Source organism: Bombus vancouverensis, chromosome 4 (assembly GCF_051014615.1).
Source record: "Bombus vancouverensis nearcticus chromosome 4, iyBomVanc1_principal, whole genome shotgun sequence".
Taxonomy (NCBI): domain Eukaryota; kingdom Metazoa; phylum Arthropoda; class Insecta; order Hymenoptera; family Apidae; genus Bombus; species Bombus vancouverensis.
Genome location: NC_134914.1, coordinates 19,184,826 through 19,207,237, shown reverse-complemented (window position 1 = coordinate 19,207,237; position 22,412 = coordinate 19,184,826). Strand labels below are relative to the sequence as shown.

Genomic DNA, 22,412 nt, shown 5'->3' with positions numbered 1-22,412 from the left:
GACGATGCTTTTAAAGCACGACTATCGAGGGGCAGTTTTTTACCACGCGACTCGGGCATCTCACCCTTTAACACAGCTAAAATTAAAGTACGACAGGGCATCAAAAACTGCTTGCCAGGCGTTTCACCAGGTAATTAATATCAAAGATATACGGAGAGCGCTCATTACGTGTCCACCGACGTCAAGGACGCGTTTTATACGTCGTCGCATCGATATCGTTTAGCTCCCGAATCAGGCAGCTTCCTCGCGCCTCTCTTCTACTTTATCCCTTTTGAATTTCGGGGATTGACAAGGTCAAGAAGTCAGAACGTCAATACTGATATCGTTTCTTTCTTTTTTTTTTCTTTTTTAAAGGAATTTTCCACAAACGAGTATATAAAAGTCTATTATTGACATAATTCTATATTGAGAAGTATATTTAAATACTCCTCTATTTTGCAAACAAAAAACAGGCGCAAGATAAATAAATCACCTAGATTACTTCTTTCCTTTCTTCGTATAATTTAAACACCTTTGATAAATATTCTTTACGATAGTTCTTTTATTTGTAAAAAGACGTGTTCGAGTACTTGCTTCGCTTCCAAAGAAGAAAGAAGCCTACGCACGATTCGTTCGAATTTTCCTTGTGAAATTTAACTACACTCTGTTCAACTCCGACAAAATAATACTGAAATGTTTAGAGAAAGAAGAAAAGAGATTCTCACCCCGCCATTCCACTGCTCTCCATCTTGTTCGCGAGTTCGACATCCTTGCTGTACACATCGAATTGCCATTGTCTCTGTCCGAGGACACCGGCCAACACAGCACCAGTGTGTATACCCACCCTCATGTCGACAGGGCTATTGGTCTTTTGTTGCACGTACTTGATGGCGTCCACCATAGATAAGCCCATATAGACACAGAGAACAGCGTGGTCTGGTCTTTCCACGGGTGCTCCACTTATGCAGTAGTAACAGTCGCCGAGGATCTTTATTCGCAGCTGCTCGTATCTAAAGGTTTTCGAAATATCATTGTGCGTGAAAATAATGCAACTTAAGGTATATATTACGATATAATAGAATTCACGGTACGATAGTTGAATGTAAAATCCACGGTATAATGTAAAGTATAGTAGTTGAATTTATAGCGTAAAGGCAAAGTTTATAAGATATAAGAGGAGAATTGCAGAATAAAAGAAGAGAAGTGCAAAAGTAAAATTTTCCAAGTAAATAACAGTGAAAGTTGAACTGGCTATCGATACGAAAATAGGCTTTTAATTGCCAAGCTTTCATCTTTTAAAGGTGAAGTTAATTGAAGAATTTCTAATCGAAATAAAACACGAGCAGATAAAAATTGAAATTCTCCGAGCAAAAAAATGCTCGAGAATCGTCGAAAGTTTGATGCGCGATGGATTACACGTAATCCGCTCTATATATTGATTAAGCTACCAGGAATTCGTGATTGAAGCGTTCGCATAGAAATGCAGTTGAGTGGCGGGAATTTCGATTTAGGAAAGTAAGGAAGGAGGATTTAATTTTTCACTGGATCTGAAGCCGCTATTTGGCAAATGAGAGGAAAGTACGTGTCAAGGAGCGTCTTAAGCGAAGGATGTTCCGCTGAAATTATACATTGACCTGTATCACTACCGATGCTGCAAGGGCTAAATCATCTACCTTCTATAAACCCAGATTTAACCGATTTTAACCAGAGATAATTGACTCGATTGGATCTGGATATTATCAAACCTACGATTTCGATGGTTCTCGCTAACGTTACGTTTTCGTCCCTCTTCCACGACTTTAATCCTCGTGCTCTTTCTTACAGAGGATTTCTGTAAATTAATTAAACAGAATATAAAAACACGGTGTAGAGTGGCTCGGGAAAGTATTTGAATATTCATAGAAACCGTCCGTGAATGTATTGTGTACGCTTTACAAGACGCTTTGGAATTTCATTAGCATCGTAACGAAACACAATTGCACACAATGCAAACGTATTTTGCAGAAATTACAACAACGCTTGAACGATCGATCGATTATTCTATATTAATATGTCTTAATATTTAATGACAACGAATATTTATGATCAGCGCTATAGAGATGCATCGATAGAAAATTTTCATTTATAGTAAATGCTCAAATAATTTCACGAGTCATTGTATTTCCGATAATCCTCTTGCGACGTTCGAACGTGGACGGTTCGATAGAATGAAATATCACGCGATAGAAATTCGTTAATGATACACCACTTTGTCCTCAGATGTATCGATTGTCGGAGACGCCCAGGTGAAGGACTCGCGAGTCTATCTCTCTTCGAGAACGATCGAGAAAACGAAGAAGGGACTGGCCAGAATTTTCCGATAAAGTCAATTTCGCGGCTGGCAATTTCAGGATTTTCATTATTCTCCGTATACGAAAGAAAGAGAGAGGAGAGAAAAGTGGAATGGAGCTCGTGAAAGCGTTTCGCGTTCGTTCTAACCGGGTCACAGCCGAGTGGACTGTAAACGAACGAATTCTTTCGCGGTGTCGATAGCTTCGCTGTCGATTAATTCGATCGTGCGTCTCACCGTTTATCGACAACTGGTCGATTCGAGGCATGTACCGTTGACAAAAGCAACGTGCGTTTCCTTTGAACTTTATATTCGCGAAAATCCCGGTAATCGGGTACAGATTTATTTCGTGATTTCTTTGAATGCGTTGTCGAATGCCAGTTGCTTGATAATCTCGCTTAAAATTTGTTCTCTCTACGTGTATTGTATTAAAACTTGTACTTTGACAATTGTAGCAACAATTCGCGTACCAACTTCTTAGATCTACTCAAAAAATTCGTCAAAATCGAACTAATAATAGTCAGTCCTATCGATTCTAATTCTAACAAAAATTCCTGCATCGCTCCTTAGGCTCTGTCGAACGATTTTTCCAAAACTGAATCGCTTACCTTTCACTGAGTTGATCGAATCTAGCAAATAGCTCGTTGAGAATCTTCACTAGTTCGCTAGCGCTGTACGTGGAGGAAATCGCGGTAAAACCAACAATGTCCGCATACAGAATCGAGACATTCTCATGCCTGGACATGTAAATCTTCTTGAACTGCGTATCCAGCGAGGCGCCTAGGTCCTGTCGCATCATTACAGCCACGTGTTCCGGAAGCACGCTAAGCAGCAGCCTTTCCTGCTCGGCGCTTTGTTCCTCGATCACCAGTTGTACTTCCAGGCTCTGTCTGGTTTCTAAAAAGGCTCTACGTTGTTGAAACTCGGTCAGAGAGTAACTGGAAGCACCCAGAAGCATGGCGCCTATGGATAGCGTCACTGTCAGCACCTGGAAGAAACATTTTGCAAGAATTCTAGAACATTTAATTTTTAAAAATCGCTTTAAACACGTTGATGGTTATACGGAATACGATCATTGCGGTTCGATTTGTTCATAAAATTGTATTTAAAACACATCGTGTCAAAAGGAAATGTTCAGATCGAATTATAATAAAGCATACGACGAACGTTATTTTCAACGTTAATAGCAGTTTTATAAATTTAATAACGACGTTTTCTCTTTTCGTACTAAATTTGCGTATTGGCAGTCGATTGATAATAATTTCTGAGAAATCAATCGATTAAATTAAATTGTACGCTATTTAACCGCATAGGCTGTCCCTTAATCCGCGATTTGATTCGAAACATCATAGTTCGAGACAGAAATTGTACGAAGCAATTTTACGAATTTGCATTTGACGTGCGATTTGACGTGTTCCGAAAGTCCCGAAAATCACTGAAATCTGCATCATTGAGTGTATCGATAAGTTAATTTCATTGAACACGTGGTAAATTATCTGATGTGTTTAAATCTGCATTGCTACCATTTTTCTGTCACTTTTATATTCTACGTAGAATAGCTAATTGACAGCAATATGGTAGAAAAATATTTATTACAAAAATTATTAATACGTGTATAAAACGAATATATATACATACTAATACAAGATAACTAATTTTAAACGTTTTTTTTCCCACAGCTGTATCTGATTTTTAGAAGAAGAATACATGTGTACCACTTTTTCACTGAACTCCTCGATTGATTTCATCGAACAAATTAATCCACCTTAATCCACCCAGTGAAAAAAAACATATAGAACGCTCTCAAAGCTCTCAATTCCATTGCTCTCGACCTTTTTGTATTCACCGATAAATTATTCCCTCTTGTTAGGAATGCCTTTCATCGATTCCAGGTTAACCACGATTCCCAATTGCAACGCATCGGAACAATTAATACGAGAGATATTTCTACCCACCCCATTTCGTTCCGCGTTCCTAAATACCGAACGAAAAACGTCGTTGAATACAGCAAACCAACGGATCGATAATCCATTTTTGTTCACTTCGCATCGGCTCGGAGAATGCTTTCAAATACGTTCACGTGTTCCAGTTGACTGGCCGAAATCGCTGCAACACCTGTATCGCTTGTCATACCTCGGTGCTGTTTCTAATTTTCCGCATTCTACATGGAAAACTACAGAACGGACGAATTCTTATTCATCCGGTACCGCCTTTGTCCGTTCGTGTGTCCCCGATGACAATTGGAAAATCGTAATTGAACGTTCCACAGCGGAGAAATTAGCACAGACAACACTTTCGTAGTTATCGCTTTTATAGACCAATAACTTCGTTGAATATTATTTAGTAATATTTGCCTTGTAAACATTTCTTAGTAGATCTTCTCTTCTCGTTTTCTCTAAATTTCTGCAACTATTTTCTGTGATTTCTTTGATAGTTTCTATGATCTATCAAATCTTTGCGATTGTTCTATGGTAATTTCTGCGTAAATCTCCTCGACTTGTACCTTTTATCAATTAGTTAAAAAATAAGTTTTAGAATATCGTTGATCGTTACTTTCTCGTATAATAATTTACGTCCCATGGATAAATCCATCGTCCTTTAACTCGAATCCTTTAACAAATCCTTTAACAACGACATTTAACGCAACCCATTTTGTACCTGCTTGTTACTCGATGAAAGGGTTGACAGCTCCTTAATTAACCCTGATAAAGGGTTCATTGAACAACAATCAACGATCATTGCAATCGTTGGTGGAATAGATGGAGCCGGTGATTTCCGTGATCGAGCCGATGGCTTTCAAAGAAACGTTCCTGCCATTGAAAACCGATCGTATGTCGTGCATGGAAAGGCAGCATGTCGCGTCATTGCACATCTCTCTGTCTCCAGTTTTCTCTCTCTCTCTCTCTCTCTTTCTTCTCTTCTCTTTCTCTCTCTATTTTAAACAACCATTGACTGAACTCTACTCGACTGTTACTAACGATAGAACCACGTGCACGACTGGAACTTTCGCTTTCGTGGTCGTTCTTGTTTAGGAAAATTTGTAACAGAGTTCCTATCCACTGTTTCGTCACGGTTCACTACAAATTTGTAGACCGCCAACCCCGTTATTCCGAACGATAATAAGTGGAAAACGGATACAAATCGTCAGGATGGATATTTTCCTTCTTTGAGAATTAATTTTCTAATATTCAGAGATTCTGAAGAATTTTAACGTTTGCTTCGACTGTACGTGCTATTGGTTGGTCATCTGATAAATTGGTTGGTTGATAAATATGTATAATAAGGGAAAACTGTTGCCACCGCGTTGCATAAAGATTCCACTGATTTGCAGAAGGAAGACGATAACCGAGTCTCGTTACACCGCAAAATTCTCGTAAATTTCAAAACGCTACGCATAGAAAGTTGATTACTTTTTATGCGAAACACTGCAGACTTTCACGAAGGCCTGAACGCAAGCTGACGTCGACGTTGCGTCTCATTTTAGCGAACGATTTTCCAGCTCGTGACGGTAGAACGTTCGGTAAATTTACCCCGGGGCATAATTTCCGACCTCGGAACTGCGAATTAAAGCAACATATACGAGCCACGAAGAAAAATGAAGCTAATTCAACAGGGTTGGAATATAGATGCCCGACAAACACAAAAATTCATAAATTCTATCCGTGCAACCCTAATTCACTCTGTGTACAAACTCACTCCTTCCACGCATCGATCATCGTGTCACGCGACAAAGAAAGTAATTATTTTCAAACTAGTCGCGAGTATAATCTCGTCGTCGAAACGTTCGTGTAATGATTTACGTTTGCATCGGGTGTACGAAAGAATTTGCGTTATTTTCAAAAGTTTCAATGAAACACCTTAAACTTCATTTTCATATATGTCGGAGTTACATTAGAGTTAGGGTTAGGGGCGTGAAACGAATCTTCATTTGGATTACACATTGTCGTTATGCAATAGAGAAGACATTGACTAGTGCAAATACGATTATTATAGAATTGGACGAGCAACCGTGGTAATACATACGTATATATATACAGGGTGGTTGGTAACTAATGGTACAAGCGGGAAGGGGGTGATTCTATGCGAAAAAAGGAAGTCGAAAATATAGAATAACAATTTTTTTGTTTAATTTTTCCATCGGGACAACGATCTGCAGTGAGATCCGTTATAACTTTTTTTTTTAATTTTTATTCTATATTTTTGATTTCTTTTTTCGCGTAGAATCACCCTCTTTCCTCTCGTACCACCAGTTACCAACCACCCTGTATATATGTGTCTATGAATTATTCAGGAGTCAGTCTCGTTAGCTGCAGTTTCTGAAATTTTTCTTTAATAATTCGCTCTTCCACGAGGCGGACCGAAGAATTTGCGTTGCCAATTCTCTCACGTTCATTAGCGAGCCTCATCGAAGCTCGATTAAACGACGTTTCGATCATCGAGTCCCTGAATTCGAGCGTTCACTCCGGCGATGACGGATCAGAAACGCGAAGTTTAATTACGAACTTCCCTTGTCCGTTCGCCCCTTTCACGGAGGAACGTAGCAGCTTTAATTAGCGACCTGGCTAAACTGGACGCCGCTTATATTCGTAGAGCAGACTGATTAAAAACTCGGGAACGGTGGCCTTGTTCGTTGAAACGGTAACTGTGCTTCTTCCCTGAGACAATTAAGCAGGGTGTCGTGTTCTTAACAGTTTCCGTATATCTTAGCTGTGGTATCCTTCTCTTCTTCGTTTTCATATTTTTAATATTTGCATATGTAGGTAAACGCGGCCCTTCCAACGATTCGATAAAATATGAATGAAAATGTAACGTTGCCCTTGCGAAACCGGTAACACGCATGATCTAAGATTATTACATTTAAATGTTAAGCATCGTATTTCCGTTAAAGGTAAAATAAAATGTCGTGTTTAGATTAAAGCGTGAGAAGCTAGAATCTTTCAATTAACTTCTCGTTGATAGACTGTCCAGGTTGATGGAGAATGGTAAGAGAGTGGTATCTCCGAGATTACAGTTATTTATTACCAGGAACGAATTGTCCCATAAAAATTGACAGCGAGCGAAAATGGCTTCCTATAAATTGGTCGAGCTGGGAACGTAATCAACTGGAGTGTTAACTTGTTGCACGACCGGTATGCTTCGCAAATTTTCTATCTCAATTTGTTCCATTAATTTTTCCCATTTCGATCTGCCGTTTCTCCGAAAGACTTTATTTTAAACCAAACGAAAAATTATCCAAGCCAAACCGATTCTATCCCGACGATGATCACTCGATATTACGTTGAAACACGAAATTACATTTTATATCGGCTAATACGACCGGGGATGCTGATTAAAAAATAAAACGAGCTATCTAATCCAAAGATCCGTTATTTTAATCGACGTCGTAACGCGGCGAGTTCTATAAATTCTACGGGCTTCGTCTAAAATTAGAATAAAAACCCTGTAAAATCACGAAGCTCCTATAAAATAATTATTTCAACGAAATGCGTAAGCTAAAAGCGATTAACAAAAAATAAAAGGGAAAAACACTTCTGCGAACGTCCACCCACGGCTATCGACAACAGCAACGAGCGAGAGAAAAATGCTCTATTTAAAATTCGAACTGCCGCAGACCGCAAACTTACCAATCCCTTCCAACCGTGTAGCTTGGTATTTTCAAAAATAGCAAGCCAGTCCCGGGTGTATCGCGAACTCCGGTTCCATTCAACGTTCCATGCAGGGGCGTTCGAATAGAAAATAATCGAGGGCTTAGCCGCTCGAACGTGGAAAAGTTGTCACGCGCGCCGGCCACGGCTATTTTACAATGGATCGTTGGAGGCGCACGACCAGCCTCGCTGTGTATCGTTGCGTATCGATCGATCGAAACACGTAAGAAGCCAGCGGCGGCGACCACACGGCAAATTAGTTCGAGCGGATTGAACCGCGGCAACAGTTGTTTTCGTGAGGTCACGAGGCACGGTTCGATCATTAAATTACACGAAACCCGGGTGAAAATAAGCGAGCAACTTTTCGCAAGGTTGTTCGTCTTCGAGACACTCGATAGAGTCGAGTGAAATCGAAACGAACGAACGATACCGTGAAATATCGCGATTTCGAAGGAAGACGCTGGTTAGAGCCGCGGTTGTGGTCTAATTGCCACGATGGGAAACTCGAGAGCGTAAGTCAATTAAAAAGGCTGACAACGGGGATAATAGAGACACTCGTTCAACGGATAATCGATCACTCGAGTGAGGTTCAATCGCTGAGAATATAAAACGTCCTAATCCCAGCGGCTGCTATTGCTTTTTTGTTTAGCTCGGATAGCACGAAGTTCCGCTTAAGCTCGTAAATTTATTGCTCTGCTCGAGTCGATAAAGCATTATAAATTATCGGACTTTTTGTTTTTGATCATGCACGTTTGATTAATCTAAATAAGGTATCGAGTAGGTATAGGATAGTCGTATTATACATAGAGCCTTAAATTTACACCCCCGATTCGACCCGTCGCCAAAGCCTCGCCCCAAATACCCAACAGTTTCTCTTCTATCGGAGAAACATCAAGGTACGAACGTGAAGCAACACCTACCAAAACATCGATGGGTATCTGTGCAGGTGCTTTGGAGAGTCCAACGACGGAGATGATGTACACCAATGCGGTGCTAATGGCAAGGAGGACGCAGAGGGGCAGTCTGAGGGGTAAAGTGGCGAACAGCAGGTAGAGCATGAGCAACAGCCAGCCTAGTCCGTCCCTAGGCGTGACCTCGGTGGACTTGAGGAACAGCTGAGTAAGTAGCTGTGCGGTTGACAGGTTCCAGGCCACGTGTGGAATCACCGACCAAAGCGCATCTTTCGCTCTAGGATTGTGTTTAGCCCAGGCCAGCAGGCCCAGATTCAATCCCAAGAAGACGGCGGTTAAGCTTCGAGTCGATAGCTCCTGACCAGGCGTGATCAACGAGTGAGCTGCGTAGAGGAGCGCCGAAAACAGGAAGTACTCGAGGCCACCCCGCCTCTGTTGAAGGGAGGAGGCGCGATATAGCGTCTCTAACTTGGCGCTGCTGAAGCTCGTCCGCAGCAGGTTCGACGGCCTGCCCGAGCTCAGGTAGGAATCCTCGTTCGAGGTCTCTTGACTTCGTAACATGGCGCTGCTATCTCTCTCTCTCGCCCTCTCACACTCTCTCTCTCTCACTCACTCTCTATCCGCTTCTCTTCGTTTCACATACTTTCGGTTGGGGCACGCGTTACACGCATGGAAACTTGGTCGGGTGACTTGGAACGCGATACCGTCGCAGGAACATCGTTGTCCGATGCGTTAAACCAACTTCGATCAGACGAATTTCAGTCTCGCGTTTCGTTTTTTCGTTCGCGGACAGACCCAACCTTGGATGTGGGTTTCTCGGTGAACCGCGTTTACGTCGCCTAAGTACACGCTTTTCCTCGATCAAGTTGGATGCTGACAGCGAGGATACCGGACTGCAGGGTATCCGTTGTACCGCAACCCTCGTGGCGATCGTTGCTCGCCACCAGGACACACACGCCTCGTTTTGCACTCTCACGCACTCTCACACACACGGGCGTTTTCGGATGCAGCTGCACCCGCGCGCGGGGTACTGGCCGGGTTACTACTGCCGGTGCTCTTTCTTCTCTCCTCGGAGGGAAGCGGACCGCCACTCTCTCCATCCGTCTCCGCTCCTTGCCGCTTCTACCGCCTCCGTTCACCTCCTCGCCCTCGTTACCGTCCAGGCTTGCGCCATACGACCCCCGACAGCTCCGACCCTCCACAACGCCGGGTCGATATCAACCACCACAAAAGCCCAGCGCCGTCCACGCCAGGCCCTACCTGCGCCGCTCTCTGCCCTACCTACGCGTACCTACCGACCTAGCTGTACCCTTCGCTAAAACCACCGCGCTGACAATGTTCGCTCGTTTTCCGTGAATCGCTTCGATGTCGGTCAGCCGATGCTCTCGCGCACCGTTCGTTTGTTTTCGCCACACGGATCGAGGAACTTCGATCAGGGGGTTGCCCTGTACACCTGTCGTCCTTCGTCGGTCGACGAACCTATCTGACGGACTGAAAACCATTCTGACGTAAGTCAACATTTTGAGAATTTACTTTTGTATCCTTGACTTTTAGAAAGTATCTTCCCTTTTCTGGTTTCATAATTAAATTACTTTTGCGTGTTGCTAATTATCTTTTGACTTGGTACGATATTCATTTTCACGATTTCAAGAGACGATACATTTTTTTAATAATAAACGTGAAACACATTTTGCGAAAGCTAATAGCAGATTTGCTTACGTCGCTGCGATTCTTCGCTTGCATGCAGTTACGTTTGCAATTTCAACGCTTACAACTTGTTTTCGAGTGATCGAACTTCGACGAGAATTCTTGAAATTTCGCTGCAGTTTCGCTGAAGACCGGAACAGCGAACGTATTCTTCGATCGTGGTATTCGAAGTCGAGCACAAAAATCAGTATTGTTAGTCGATTTCCGATAGACACGAGTCGTAATTTTCATTTGTCGCTTACGTGTTATTTGTTTCGAAAGTTCTAGAAATATATACCTGCGGTTTACTTATAATTGCGCTTCGCGCTCGTGACTAATCCAATGATTCACTGCGCGCTTGTATTATATTTAAACTTGTTTTTATTCAAACCTGTTACGCAAATCGGTCTCGATTAACCGTCGATTATATATTCAGAATTTTACATCAGAATACGCGTAATTTAACTGTTTGTCGTAATTAAAATGGAAAAAATTAAAAAGCGAATAAATTTGATCAGCTCGAATCGTAACTTTAACTTAAGATTCATTTTTCTTTGAGATCGTTTGCTAATAAATCGTCAATCTTTTAACGTACATAGTCTGAACGATGTTCGTATCTTGATAAAGGAGATTGATAGCCCTCGTTTCGTTTGATTCTGCCGGGAAAACGAAGGTTTCGATTCGATCTATGGATACAGTCAACGCCAGTCCCTCCATTTCCCAGGAAATTGAACGATGTCGATTTTTTTCAAGCCATTAATTCGTCTCGGATCCATTTATTATCAATTCGCGATCTTATTCTAGCGTCCAATGGAGATTCGGCAAAAGAGAAGAAGGAAGAGTGATTTTTCTAAAACGTTTAATCAATACTATAGTGGAAAGTACTCGGTGACCACTAAATAGTAAAAAATATAGGAAGTCGTGGAACGAACGTAATAATGGAATATCGATTATAAAATATACAATACTTCAGTTGCGTCTAATGTGATAGTTACTCTAAATAAAATGTATCCTCTGACAGGGAAGAAACGCGTTAAAGCAACGATGATATAAAAAAAAAAGTAAACGAAATAAAAAAAAACAGAGTCAAGCCAAATCCTAACTGGATCGACGTGTCTATAAATGACCATGAAACGTACATAGTTACTGTTAATCAAGAATGGAAGATAATATTGAACTGGCAACGCAGGAATCCCTGAGGCACATCCTAATTCAATCCTCGACCAATTGGTCTAACTGCTTCTGTATCTCCTCAGGGACTATGTAGCCGACTTGCTTCATCTCTTTGACGATTTGAGGGACTTTGCTGAGGTTGTCTATCCACTTGTAGTAAGCCAATTCCTCCCTGGTTCCGCCATACTTCTTCGGCAAATGGAACGGTGAGATGTGCTCGTGAAGGCTTTCCATGTTGCTACCGTGAAAGAAGATCTTGTTCTGCATCTTCACGTCCAGAAGTGGCTTAAATACCGAGAACATCACGTCGAATACCCAGGATTGATGGAGGATGTGTATAGCGTGGGTCGTCATTGGGAACGCTGACACTATCAAAGCTACCACCATACTGGCCACCTAGCGAAGACAGAAAGAGAAGATCGATGATTATTGAATTTGTTAAAAATTCATTTTTTACGATTACATCACGGTCATTTAGCTAAATACGTTTCTTACTCCTATGCTATACTTTCGAAAGAGAAATAAAATGGTTGTTAGAAATAAATACAATGATTTATTATTTCAAATCGTTATCTTTTTCTTTTTTTTCATCCTCGTTTCAGATGAAATTTATTCACGCTCGATCTCCAACACTCGATACATTCGCGTATCTCCTAACATTCGAAACTCGATGATTTACTGCAATTTATCGCTGCCCAATGAGCTGTTAACTTGATCAAGCTTACATTGGAATTGCATTGATCGAAACAGTAAGATATCTCGAGATTTCGAGGAGGATAAAGTGGATTTCCTTTTAACGCCGGCTTTCAGCTACGTTCTCCAGCTCAATCGTGCAAAAGTACCGCGAGGATAATACGGCTTTTAGATTTGCAGATTTTCCTAATTCTATGCTCTTTATCGATATTGAGATGTTTGTGAGAAGAGTTAATGCGAGGGAATAAACCGGCAATTGACATTCTAAAATTGAAACGCTCCAGTCACTGCATACTAACTGGACTAAACTAAGATTTAAGACACGATCCTCTTACTTTTAAGAATATTGAATTTTTGAAGTAGTATCGGCCAAATGTTGACATTTACTTAAATAGCGACGATCTCGTATCTGGAACTTCTCAGTGACGATAAATCCTCCAATGCAAGGGACAAAGATACGAAGGAATATTTTGTAATGATTTTGCAACAGTAGGAAAAATGATCGAAAAGTGACGTCAAAGTTCGGCCACCTGCAAGTTCTCGATTCTTCCGCGTTGTCGTACAACGTTATCTTTCTCCGTCGTCGAACCAACGACTAGACGAAGGATCGGGGTCCGACGAAGAAGTTAGTGGCTGCACGGAAGAAGATCTGTGTCGAGAACTTTGCGAATTGTTGAAGTTTCAAGGACACCATTAGTGCCGCCTTTACACAGCTACCACTTCACCGGATATTCGGCCGGGATGAATAAACGTAACAGGAGGTCGCCGGATAAAATGAGAGACGATTAGTTTCAAGGACGTTATAGATGGTTTAAGTTTCAAGAACGCTGAAAGCAGATCGATACCGGTAGCTAAGATATCTTGCTCTCGGATTTAGATGCTTCTTCCGCGACTGAGTTTCGTTTAATCGAGTGCTCGATTCTCGTTTCCCCTTCTCTTTCGTTCTCGTACAGCGTCAATTATCATCTGGCCGATTATCGGCGTTATCCCGAAGGAATAAAGAGAATAAAAAGAAATACCTGGGGAGTGATAGTCCACGCATGCGCCATAGTGATGCCCTCCAGATCAAAAATTACATCGCCGCCAAGGATTTGCGCTCTCGGCTCCAAAACTCCGAGTTCAAGAATGATGACCGTGGCTTTAAAGATCTCCTCCACGCCATATTTCCTTGGATCCCAATTTCCCAGTCGATAGATCATTATTCTCCTGCCATCCTGCGTCCTGTAAGCTGGCACTGACATCACGTCGTCTTCGCCGATGTGCTTCATCTCCAGTGGACACACATCTTGATGGATCTCCGGATGTTCCTCTTTGAAGGTGCAGTAGTTTACGATCTATCGAAAGATCTTTTGAGAAACAGGAGCGGTTTTCGGTTAGGTTAGTACGGTGAAGAGCGTAATTGAACTCGATAATCGCGAGCTTCGTGCAAATCATTATTTACTGTCGTCAAGTTTTTCACGTGCCATCAACGCTGTGATTATTGATTCAGTTATGCTCCTCGCTGTATATGTATGATGAGGCTTTCTCGCGATTGAGGTTACTTAGAATTCGTTTTCTGCTCGAGTCTCTAATCGATATCGCAACAACGTAAATGCTGGAAAATGTTTAAATTTTGTAACCAAGTTTCAATGATATTGTTCCTAAGGAGATCTGATCTTTGCTTTAAAGTCGAGTTCCGAACGTAAAGTTCGATTAAACGCAAAGACTGTCTTGCTATCGAATAAGCGGTAATAATAAAAAATTTGTGATTTTTAAAACGCGTCAAGCATTTTCTACATTTTTGCACCTTTAAATATTCCGCAAATCCATGAACATCCGTAGTCTACCAATGACGAAGGAAATTCAAATTTTAATTTCTAAATTCTTCAAAAATCCTTTCGGAAGATCACCGGCCACGCCTCGCGGCATTAAACAGATTCTTTGCAATTTAATCTCGCTGTTCAAACTCGATCATCGTTGCTCAAATATAGAAACGGAGCAAACAACGAACACCAACCAATAATTAATGGCGTTTCAAAGGAACGTCGAGAGAAAACGAACGCGATAGCGTTCGATTTAATCCGTAAAGAAGACGAGGTACAAACCGTGCAATTATTCAAGCGTTTCGTAGTTTGTCGACAGAAAAAGGTCGACCTCGAAAACGCAATCAACTCTGTTAACGATGGCCACGAAGAGAAAACGTGCGAAACTGAAATACGAATTCGTTTCATTTTGTGATATCGCGCCAACTTCTTTTAAAGAAAAGTAAATTTTCTAACTTAATCGAATTTTTTTCATTTATCGAATATGTGCTTTATCGGTGATTTCTAAGGTATATCGCCCTTTCAACGAATCAACGATATGTCGTAACTTGGGATACATCGCGACTACCCATCTTATCGAATCTCGTAGATTCGATGGTTTCCTCCTCTCTCGAGAATCGTTCGAATCTGGATTACAGCACTTGAAAATCGAATAATTGAGCAAATAGAATGGCCATTGGAAATAAAGTCGCTTGAATCGACGGATGCGAGTTTCTTGCTTCTCACGATCGAAGTGAACTTTGATTCAACCTAGTCAGCTAACTAATCGGCTGACGTTCAGCTCGTTCCGTCTCTTTGTTTGACAATTGCTTTTGTCATCGCTTGAGAAGAAGGTGTCGCCGACCACGTTTATACAATGATTCACGCGCTAATGATCGAGAAAGATTCCGCCATTCGAAAACAGCCATTCGGAAAAGATCGAAATAAACGATAGTATTAATTAATTGTATTATTTAATCGTATCGTATCAATGGATCAGAAACGAATTGCACGCGAGTCGTGAAAAATGAAAAGTCTCGAAAGAAATAGGTTCGAGGAAAGACATTTTCGATCGCAGCAAGTCGACTGAGTTACCTTGACAGGATTATGCAACTGTTGCAGCTGGACTCGTTTTACGAATGCTACCTCTTTCAGCCTACAAATTATCTTATTCCAGTGTCGATAAATTGGTGTTAAGTATACCACATGTTCGCTATAATTTCAAGGAAACTACTTATCTAATTGCATGGATTTGCATATTTTTACGAAATTAATAAGAAAGCGTTCGGAAAATACGAAGAAGTGGAGAAAAAGATTCGGCCAGTCAACCATACTACGTAATTCTCAGGAAATATCGTATCAGTTTCGTTATATTAATGAAACTTACCAGTCTATGCGCCCTGTTAACGTTGAAATTCCTCGTCCTTAGAAACCTAATCAAGAAGTCATCGTCCATCCTGTGCGGCAGACATTCTCCTCTCTCTGTCGAACAAAGAATTCCCAAGATAGACAAAGAACACGTTTTCACTCGGCTATCTCGATTAATTATTCCTCCGACTGACGTATAAGTTTCTTACGAGCTAAACTATTTTGATCTTCTTAATAATAACAATAATAATAATAATAACATAATTAATAATGACATAATTAATGGACTAAATTTGTTCTTTCATGGCAAGCTAGAAACGCAAAGATATACGTACACATTATGCAAAACATATTCAACGTATAGCGACTAAGACAAATATCTAGTTGATCTATCTTCTTACGTATAATGTATCATAACGTATAGTCGTAAACATATGAAATTGCATAAATATTCGCATGAAGTATAATATATTGTTCTCGAAGTTTAGTACTCGTAAAGCTACAAAGTACAAATATCAGTCGGCTTTTAATTTTAATTAATCAATTCTTTAACTAATGAAATTTTAACTTTAACCAATACAATTTTACCGATATACGAGGCACATAACGTAAATTATAAAAATGTTTCTACCAGGGTTAAAATATTATCGCCAGTCGCTGTATCTTTTAGGCAACGTAAATCTCCCTTTCTCAATAATAATTACCATAAATCATATCCCTTAATTCCTGAAGGGTCCTACACTTAACGTCGTCCGTCTCTCCAAGTTCTCTCCTGGCGTACTCCATCACTTCCGGCGAGGGTTCTCCAAGATCCAAACAAACCTCCTCGTCGTTCGACTGGATCTGATCGTCCTTGAATTCCGGCATACCGTTTGAATCGTTGCAACACTTTCCAACATCGATGTCGCCGTTTTTCGGCGAATCCTCTTCGAGAAGAAGCTCCCTCTCGGCTCCTGGTTTCGGCTCGTTCTTCAAGGTTACACCGATCCTGCCATTCGGCACGTCCTTCGTATCCTGTGGCATGATACAGTCTCGCGTAATCCACGTTTGACTGCGCTCGAGGAACTGTTAAGCCCAGGACTCGAGGATCAACGTAATTTAACGTCGCGACGTCGAATCGAGAGATAACCTCGACAGCGTGGTCGCAGGCTGTAACAGCCGCGCGCAACAGTCACCGTACGCAATTCGCGGCCAGCTTACGACTGGTTTCGTTTCTTTCCACTCGTCACTGCCTTATTCGGCCTCTTTCCGCCAGCTTTTCTTTCAGACAATTGGTAAACCGAGTTTAGAATTTGAAACGAACTTGATGTCGATTGATAGAAACACGTTTCGACGTACTTCGATTCGCTTCGGTTTCGTTTACGAATTATTTTGAACGGCTAGCTCGTCCTTCGACAGCGAATCGCTTTATCAACAAATTTTGAAAATTTCCCAAATACCTGAGACGCTCTGGAATTGTAGACATATTTCGAAGCACCGCTATTCACTTTGGTTTCGCTCTAGGAAATTATCTCCTAAGATCGAATTGATCGCGCGTATTAATTGTTTTGAGACGTTTCCGACCACTGATTGGTTTAAGAAATCCAACTTCCAACGTTGCATTACCTCGACAGATTACAACCGAGTTCGTTCGCATGAAATTACGAAGAAGAATACATCAATCGTTCGAAGAACAATGAGTAACACGATACGAGTTTCTGATATCGTCATCAGAGGGTACTACGTGCTTATAAAATTTCCTTTTTTCTTCGTACGTTTCGTTTCGCATTCGACTAACGATAAATCGTCGTAGCGATAATGACACAGAGAGAAGACTCGTTCCTCGTCTATCATCGACACGAACGTGTATCAAACACGAAACTGCCACCAGCGTGAATCACCCATCGCGTGATGCGTGTACGAAGAATCCTTCCGGTTCCTGCACGAAACAACGCGTTCCGACTGCAAAGACTTTCGATCGGTTGCTGTTCACCTGGCTCGAACACAATCGACGTAACTTTCTCTCCAAAAAATGCGCTCTGCGAGAACGATTACCGATTTACGACCGATCCATGGTTTCTCAGTTTTACAGAATGACTTTGTAGAACTCCTTTTTCGACACGAACGAATACTCGACAGGAATTTTTTGTAAAAACGCTTTTGCCAGTTGTTCAACGGAAAAACATTGTTCGAAAACACCTGCTATACAGTCGCGAGATGCTGAATGAAATTTTGGCCAGTTTCAATTGGATTTTTGTTATCGCTAGGTCTTCTCAGAAAGGAGATTTAAAAACGGTGTTATGGGAGTCGCAAATCGAATACGAGAGTCGATCCAGCAGCGATGCCGATCGGTGATGCAACTGACTGCAACTAAGGTGTTCGACCTCGTTGCATCGACTCAAAATACACTGCAATTTCCCTCTTACCTGCGGCCTTACTGAGAACGTTAATGTTAAAAGAAACGATCACGCTGCTCCATAGAACGATTCGAATTCGTACATTATTTTTTCATATTTTTGAACTGACGATATTTCAAGATAATTTTGCTGTGAAAGCGTTTACTCCGAAAAAATAGTTCTTTAAATAAATATTACGCTCTATTTATGAACGAGCATAGTCATAGACAGCGAAGAGTATAATCGAGGAATTACTATTATATAAACTATTTGAATAGCGTCTACGAGAACGAATAAAACATTACCGCATTAACATCTCAGAATCATTAATCGATAAATACAGGTTGTATCATATATGTAACGTCATAATTAAATCACGGACGTACACATACGCAAATTCATTTTTACGAACATACTAAACAAATAGAATCTGAATAAATGTTTCCTTGACTCCGCAAGTACCGCGACTCTATATATTTTCCACATTTTTGCATATTACATATGCAAAAATCCGTCTATTTTTGCACCTTTGAGTTTCTCGTAAACACATAAACACGAGAAACCGATGTCTAATTAAACGATTATGCCGAGGAATCGACGATTTAATATTTCGATAATAGTCGTAGACTTCCCATCTTTTTCTTTACTTCAAATCAATACTACTTTATCATTTCGCACAGTGCTGCGCCTCTATACTTTTGCAGTGTAAAGTTTGCGATATTCTTCCTACTACGTCTTATTCCTTCAATTGATTTTCCAATATTGACTGATAACGATAACGACAACGTGTATTCTTCCACACGTGCGTCGCCGGTTTCAAATGGATTGGTAATACATCGCGGATACCGTAAAATTACATTCGTAAATGAAAATATTTCAACGGAATAGTTGATACTTTTATAAACGAAATCCAAGAAACGGAACCTACGTTAAATTTGAAAAACTTCCCTACAACGCGCATAATGCATTCTGTATAACTGTTCGAATACTTTCGAATACCGAGGCGTGTTATTTCCTGTACCGTGCATTGTTATACCTTAAATCCTTAAATACAATAAATAAAATAATAAAAAAAAGTAGACGCATAAATATCCGCGTTCTAACGACGAGCAAAATTTCAGGGAAAGCGACCAATGCACGTATTGTACATATACAGCTCACGAAAGATCTATTTAAGACACGTATAATCTATTTACAATCATACTTCGAAGGTCGTGACATTACTTTTGCAACCGTGAGTCGGTATCATTGTTTTAACACGCAAATCGAACAAGCGTCTAAAGTTCAAGGTACTCGAGTCTGCTTAAGAAAAAAAGAGTACAGACTTTGAAAGAAACGATTCACGCAAAAAGCTTACCGACTGTATGAATTAGATATTAATCACTGTACAGTATCATTATCGTCAAAAGGCAAAACGTATATTAAAAGGCGAATATTATGCTTATACACGTCAATTCATAAATTATATTAGCTTTCTAAAACTTGTAAAGAGGCCATTCTCGCGTATAGTTGTCTCGTTAGCGATTTTTTATCAGATCGTTATATGTTTAACGATCGTGCAGCTCTACTGTTCAAAGAGGCATCGTAGACAGTCGGTTTGTTCTCGTGGGGAAAGTTTAAAGTTACGAGCTGACTTTAAACACTGGCGACTGCATTAGCGCATGAAGTAACTGACGACTAAACAACACCAAGGTCGGTGCAATCTTTCAACAGATCGCTGATAGTTTGGTTGGATAGGATTTCTTAGACACGGTTGACAGACTTTGCGCTGCACATCGTGAGATATTACCTGGGAAACTAAAAATAGTTAGATTTATAGGTAAAAGCGTAATAGAAGCGAATCTTGCTGCGAACATAGAATGAAATCTGACTGAGAATAAAGCTGAGCTTCCGTTTTCTATGCCTCCTCGTTTATCCGTAGGTAGAAAGGAAGCGTAGGTTGCACAAAAATAAAAGTACGGGACACGGCGAAACTCGACGAAGATACGGTGGTAGTGGGTGGTGAGTAGTGTTCTATGGTTGGGTTTCTACGGATCAATGAACATTATGGTTCAAAGAACATCTTCGATCACTTGACAAACGTTAGCGGTCGTAAATCCTCGGATAGATGTATAAACCAGTAGAAAACTAACGACTAAAAGTCCTATCCGCTTGTGTCTTTAAAATCCTTGTTGCATATACACAATTCGTCGATGTATCGTCTAAACTACTTGATCTTTAAATTAAGTTAGTGCTCAAATGCTTTCCATCAGCTTCGAAGAACCTATTTTATTTCACTCGCCATTTAGAGACTAAAGAACCCGAGAATAGAAAACTTTTCAACTAACAAAATTTAGTTTACAAACCACGGAAGAGTTAGAATTGCGCCACGAACAAATTAGATGCGTGAACTCGCTAGCAACATGCGACGGTTGCAGCGATCGTTGCGAGCCATACCGATACCGTGTTGTCCAAAGGTAATACGTCATCGAGATTACGAAACATGTCATGGTCATCCTGCTGCATCCACGGTTCGGTGCTTTCACTAACGACAACCTCGTACCCGACTTTTGTCGTGGGTGTATTACGATTCACATATTAAGGAAAGGAGAAAGTAAAAGTAAGAATCTTAGCGATTGAACCTTCTATCTCCTCGTTATATCAACGTTCTATAAATAACATTTAACGTAACGCGTAATTTCGCGATGAAAATATAATTGTTCAGGAAATCTACGATCTTTGCTAAAGAATTCCACTTTCCATTCTATTTACGGAATGACATAATACGATAAACCCTCGTTTTTCAACTATAGGGCTATTACAAAAGTTAGCATAATGACAGATTAACTATATAATCACGAAACGATATTCACGCTTATTAGCTAAACTGTATTTACGTATATGCGATATCTTTCCCTTGTCGTTAATTCAGCTGTATCTGAGAAATACGATATCAGGTATTTCTCAACGAATCTTGTCGTTTACGTTTTCTATTGGTTTTCTAACGTTTCTAGCTGCTGCTGCTCAAAGTTCGTGGAGGTAATTGTTGCGTCAATAAAGTTATATCTTTCAATCATTTCGACTCTATTCTCAGGTGTTTTCGCCACTGGGATGTACCGTGACCAAATATATATCGCAGAGTTCAACAGACCAAATTATATTTGGAAAAAAATTTGTTAGAAATTTATTCTGGAGCTGAGTGGAAAATATATCTTTTTCGACGCGATAAACAAAATAGATGATAAAATATAATAACTAAAATAAAGATAGAAAAGCGATATATATGCAACTCGAGTTAGATATAGGAACATAATATGCGATAATTCATCATTACGTTGGTTGATGCAATTTCACTGAACGTGTCTGCCTAAGAACGTCTCATTTCTACTTTCTCTGTTCTTGCAAACGTTACCGCAACAACGTCTCTTTTTACAAACGTGCCAGTTAACTACGACGTAACTATCAATCGTTCAACGAGTCATTAAAGCATCACTGTGCTCCAGTTACCGTTCACGTGCCGCTTCTTTTATTCTTCAGACAGTTTTTCAGGGGATTACATTCCTCGAACACTGTTTTTCTTTGTTTGCTCGTGTGTAAAATCCAGGTGAATGTTAACCGATTAGTCGACTCACGATGGATGAAAGTGCAATTCACGTACAGTGGGTTATTTAAATCCTTGAGAAAACTTGACAAATTTACCAAACAATTTACAAAACTATTTTCCACTATCGTGTTATTCTATCGTTAACTTATTTTAAGTAATTTTTCGTGTCAATTTTTTCCTGTAGATTGTGTCACAACGTTTAAGGTCTCTTCGTTCGTCAAGACGACGGTGAGATTCGCATATAACAATTCGACGACTGCAGTGAGATTAACATCTAACTTTGTAAACGACAATGATCAACAACTTCGAGAAAAAGAAAACAAACAAAAACCTAACAAACAACTCCGAGATATCAAAAAATACGATTAATACTCACTCGATGAAAAAGCTTCGGAAGACCTGCAAGTTCCAGAAACTGAAAACTAGCAACCAACTGGATCCTAGCAACCAACGAGGATCGATGGGACGTAGAAAGGATACGTACAAAGGACAAGAGTAAACAGTAAGGTTTAGAAGCAACTGCGAGGATTCGAAGGCTTTCAAAGTACTTACTCTGGCAAACTGTAACTTCACTGATTCAGCAGGGCTGCTTTGTCAAGGACGTGACTTGATCCGTGCGCTAGCGCGAACCTGCGTACACTGCGACTACTGTAGAACCTACTAGGCCGGTTTCAAGCTTCTTCCGTGTTTGTAAATCTGCGAGCGAGAAAGTTGTACGTCGATTGTGGCACAATCACCGATCCAGCAATGCACGAACGTTCCTCGGGCTGACAATGCTTCCTGCAGGATCTAGTGCTGTGTCATTCGGTGCCACTATCTTGCTACTTGTTTGATGCTTTTTCCATTACAGTTCAATACGTTTCTTGTCTCGTGGACCGTAGATAGCACG

General features: G+C 40.6%; 2 protein-coding genes and 1 long non-coding RNA gene across 10 annotated transcripts in view; 1 reads left to right on the top strand and 2 right to left on the bottom strand.

The window, feature by feature from the left end:
- Positions 1 to 11,793, bottom strand: part of Ac3 (adenylate cyclase 3) — a 20,415-nt gene extending 8,622 nt beyond the window's left edge. For 3 of the 6 annotated variants that reach the window (XR_013058150.1, XR_013058151.1, XM_033343046.2), the window contains exons 1-3: positions 8,874 to 9,425; positions 2,917 to 3,296; positions 705 to 989 (exon numbers count right to left, since the gene is read on the bottom strand). Coding sequence is in view for 4 of the 6 variants with exons in the window: in XM_033343046.2 (XP_033198937.1) it covers positions 705 to 989; positions 2,917 to 3,296; positions 8,874 to 9,425 (1,217 nt within the window). In the remaining 2 variants the exon portion in view is untranslated. Of the gene's footprint in view, positions 1 to 704; positions 990 to 2,916; positions 3,297 to 3,985; positions 7,903 to 7,932; positions 8,050 to 8,873; positions 9,426 to 11,689 lie in introns of those variants that run through there. The other 3 variants (XM_076617778.1, XM_076617779.1, XM_076617780.1) reach the window with 3 other exon arrangements.
- LOC143302557 (uncharacterized) lies at positions 8,177 to 11,636 on the top strand. Its single transcript, XR_013058154.1, has 3 exons — positions 8,177 to 8,465; positions 8,900 to 9,072; positions 9,146 to 11,636. It is a non-coding gene; the product is annotated as an uncharacterized LOC143302557 (long non-coding RNA).
- On the bottom strand, positions 11,690 to 22,412 carry LOC117161480 (alpha-tocopherol transfer protein). 3 transcript variants are annotated; one of them, XM_076617781.1, is made up of 6 exons: positions 22,076 to 22,407; positions 21,900 to 21,922; positions 16,270 to 16,579; positions 15,585 to 15,679; positions 13,436 to 13,750; positions 11,690 to 12,119 (listed from the first exon to the last, which is right to left on the bottom strand). In XM_076617781.1, exons 3-6 carry the CDS (start codon positions 16,430 to 16,432, stop codon positions 11,763 to 11,765), a joined length of 930 nt encoding a protein of 309 aa, XP_076473896.1. In that variant the 5' UTR covers positions 16,433 to 16,579; positions 21,900 to 21,922; positions 22,076 to 22,407; the 3' UTR covers positions 11,690 to 11,762. The 3 variants fall into 3 exon arrangements, with proteins under 3 accessions (XP_076473896.1, XP_033198939.1, XP_033198938.1); XM_033343048.2 differs by lacking the exon at positions 21,900 to 21,922 and having other exon boundaries at positions 22,076 to 22,412; XM_033343047.2 differs by lacking the exons at positions 21,900 to 21,922; positions 22,076 to 22,407 and having other exon boundaries at positions 16,270 to 18,115.

What these genes read in the sequence shown, in the direction of transcription:
- LOC117161480 (XM_033343047.2), bottom strand. Translation starts at nt 16,588, where the DNA reads ATGCCACAGGATACGAAGGACGTGCCGAATGGCAGGATCGGTGTAACC. An exon ending in ATTAAGGGATATGATTTATG is followed by an intron (nt 15,680 to 16,269) that starts GTAATTATTATT and finishes TTTGTTCGACAG; the next exon opens with AGAGAGGAGAATGTCTGCCG. An exon ending in TTAACAGGGCGCATAGACTG is followed by an intron (nt 13,751 to 15,584) that starts GTAAGTTTCATT and finishes ATCTTTCGATAG; the next exon opens with ATCGTAAACTACTGCACCTT.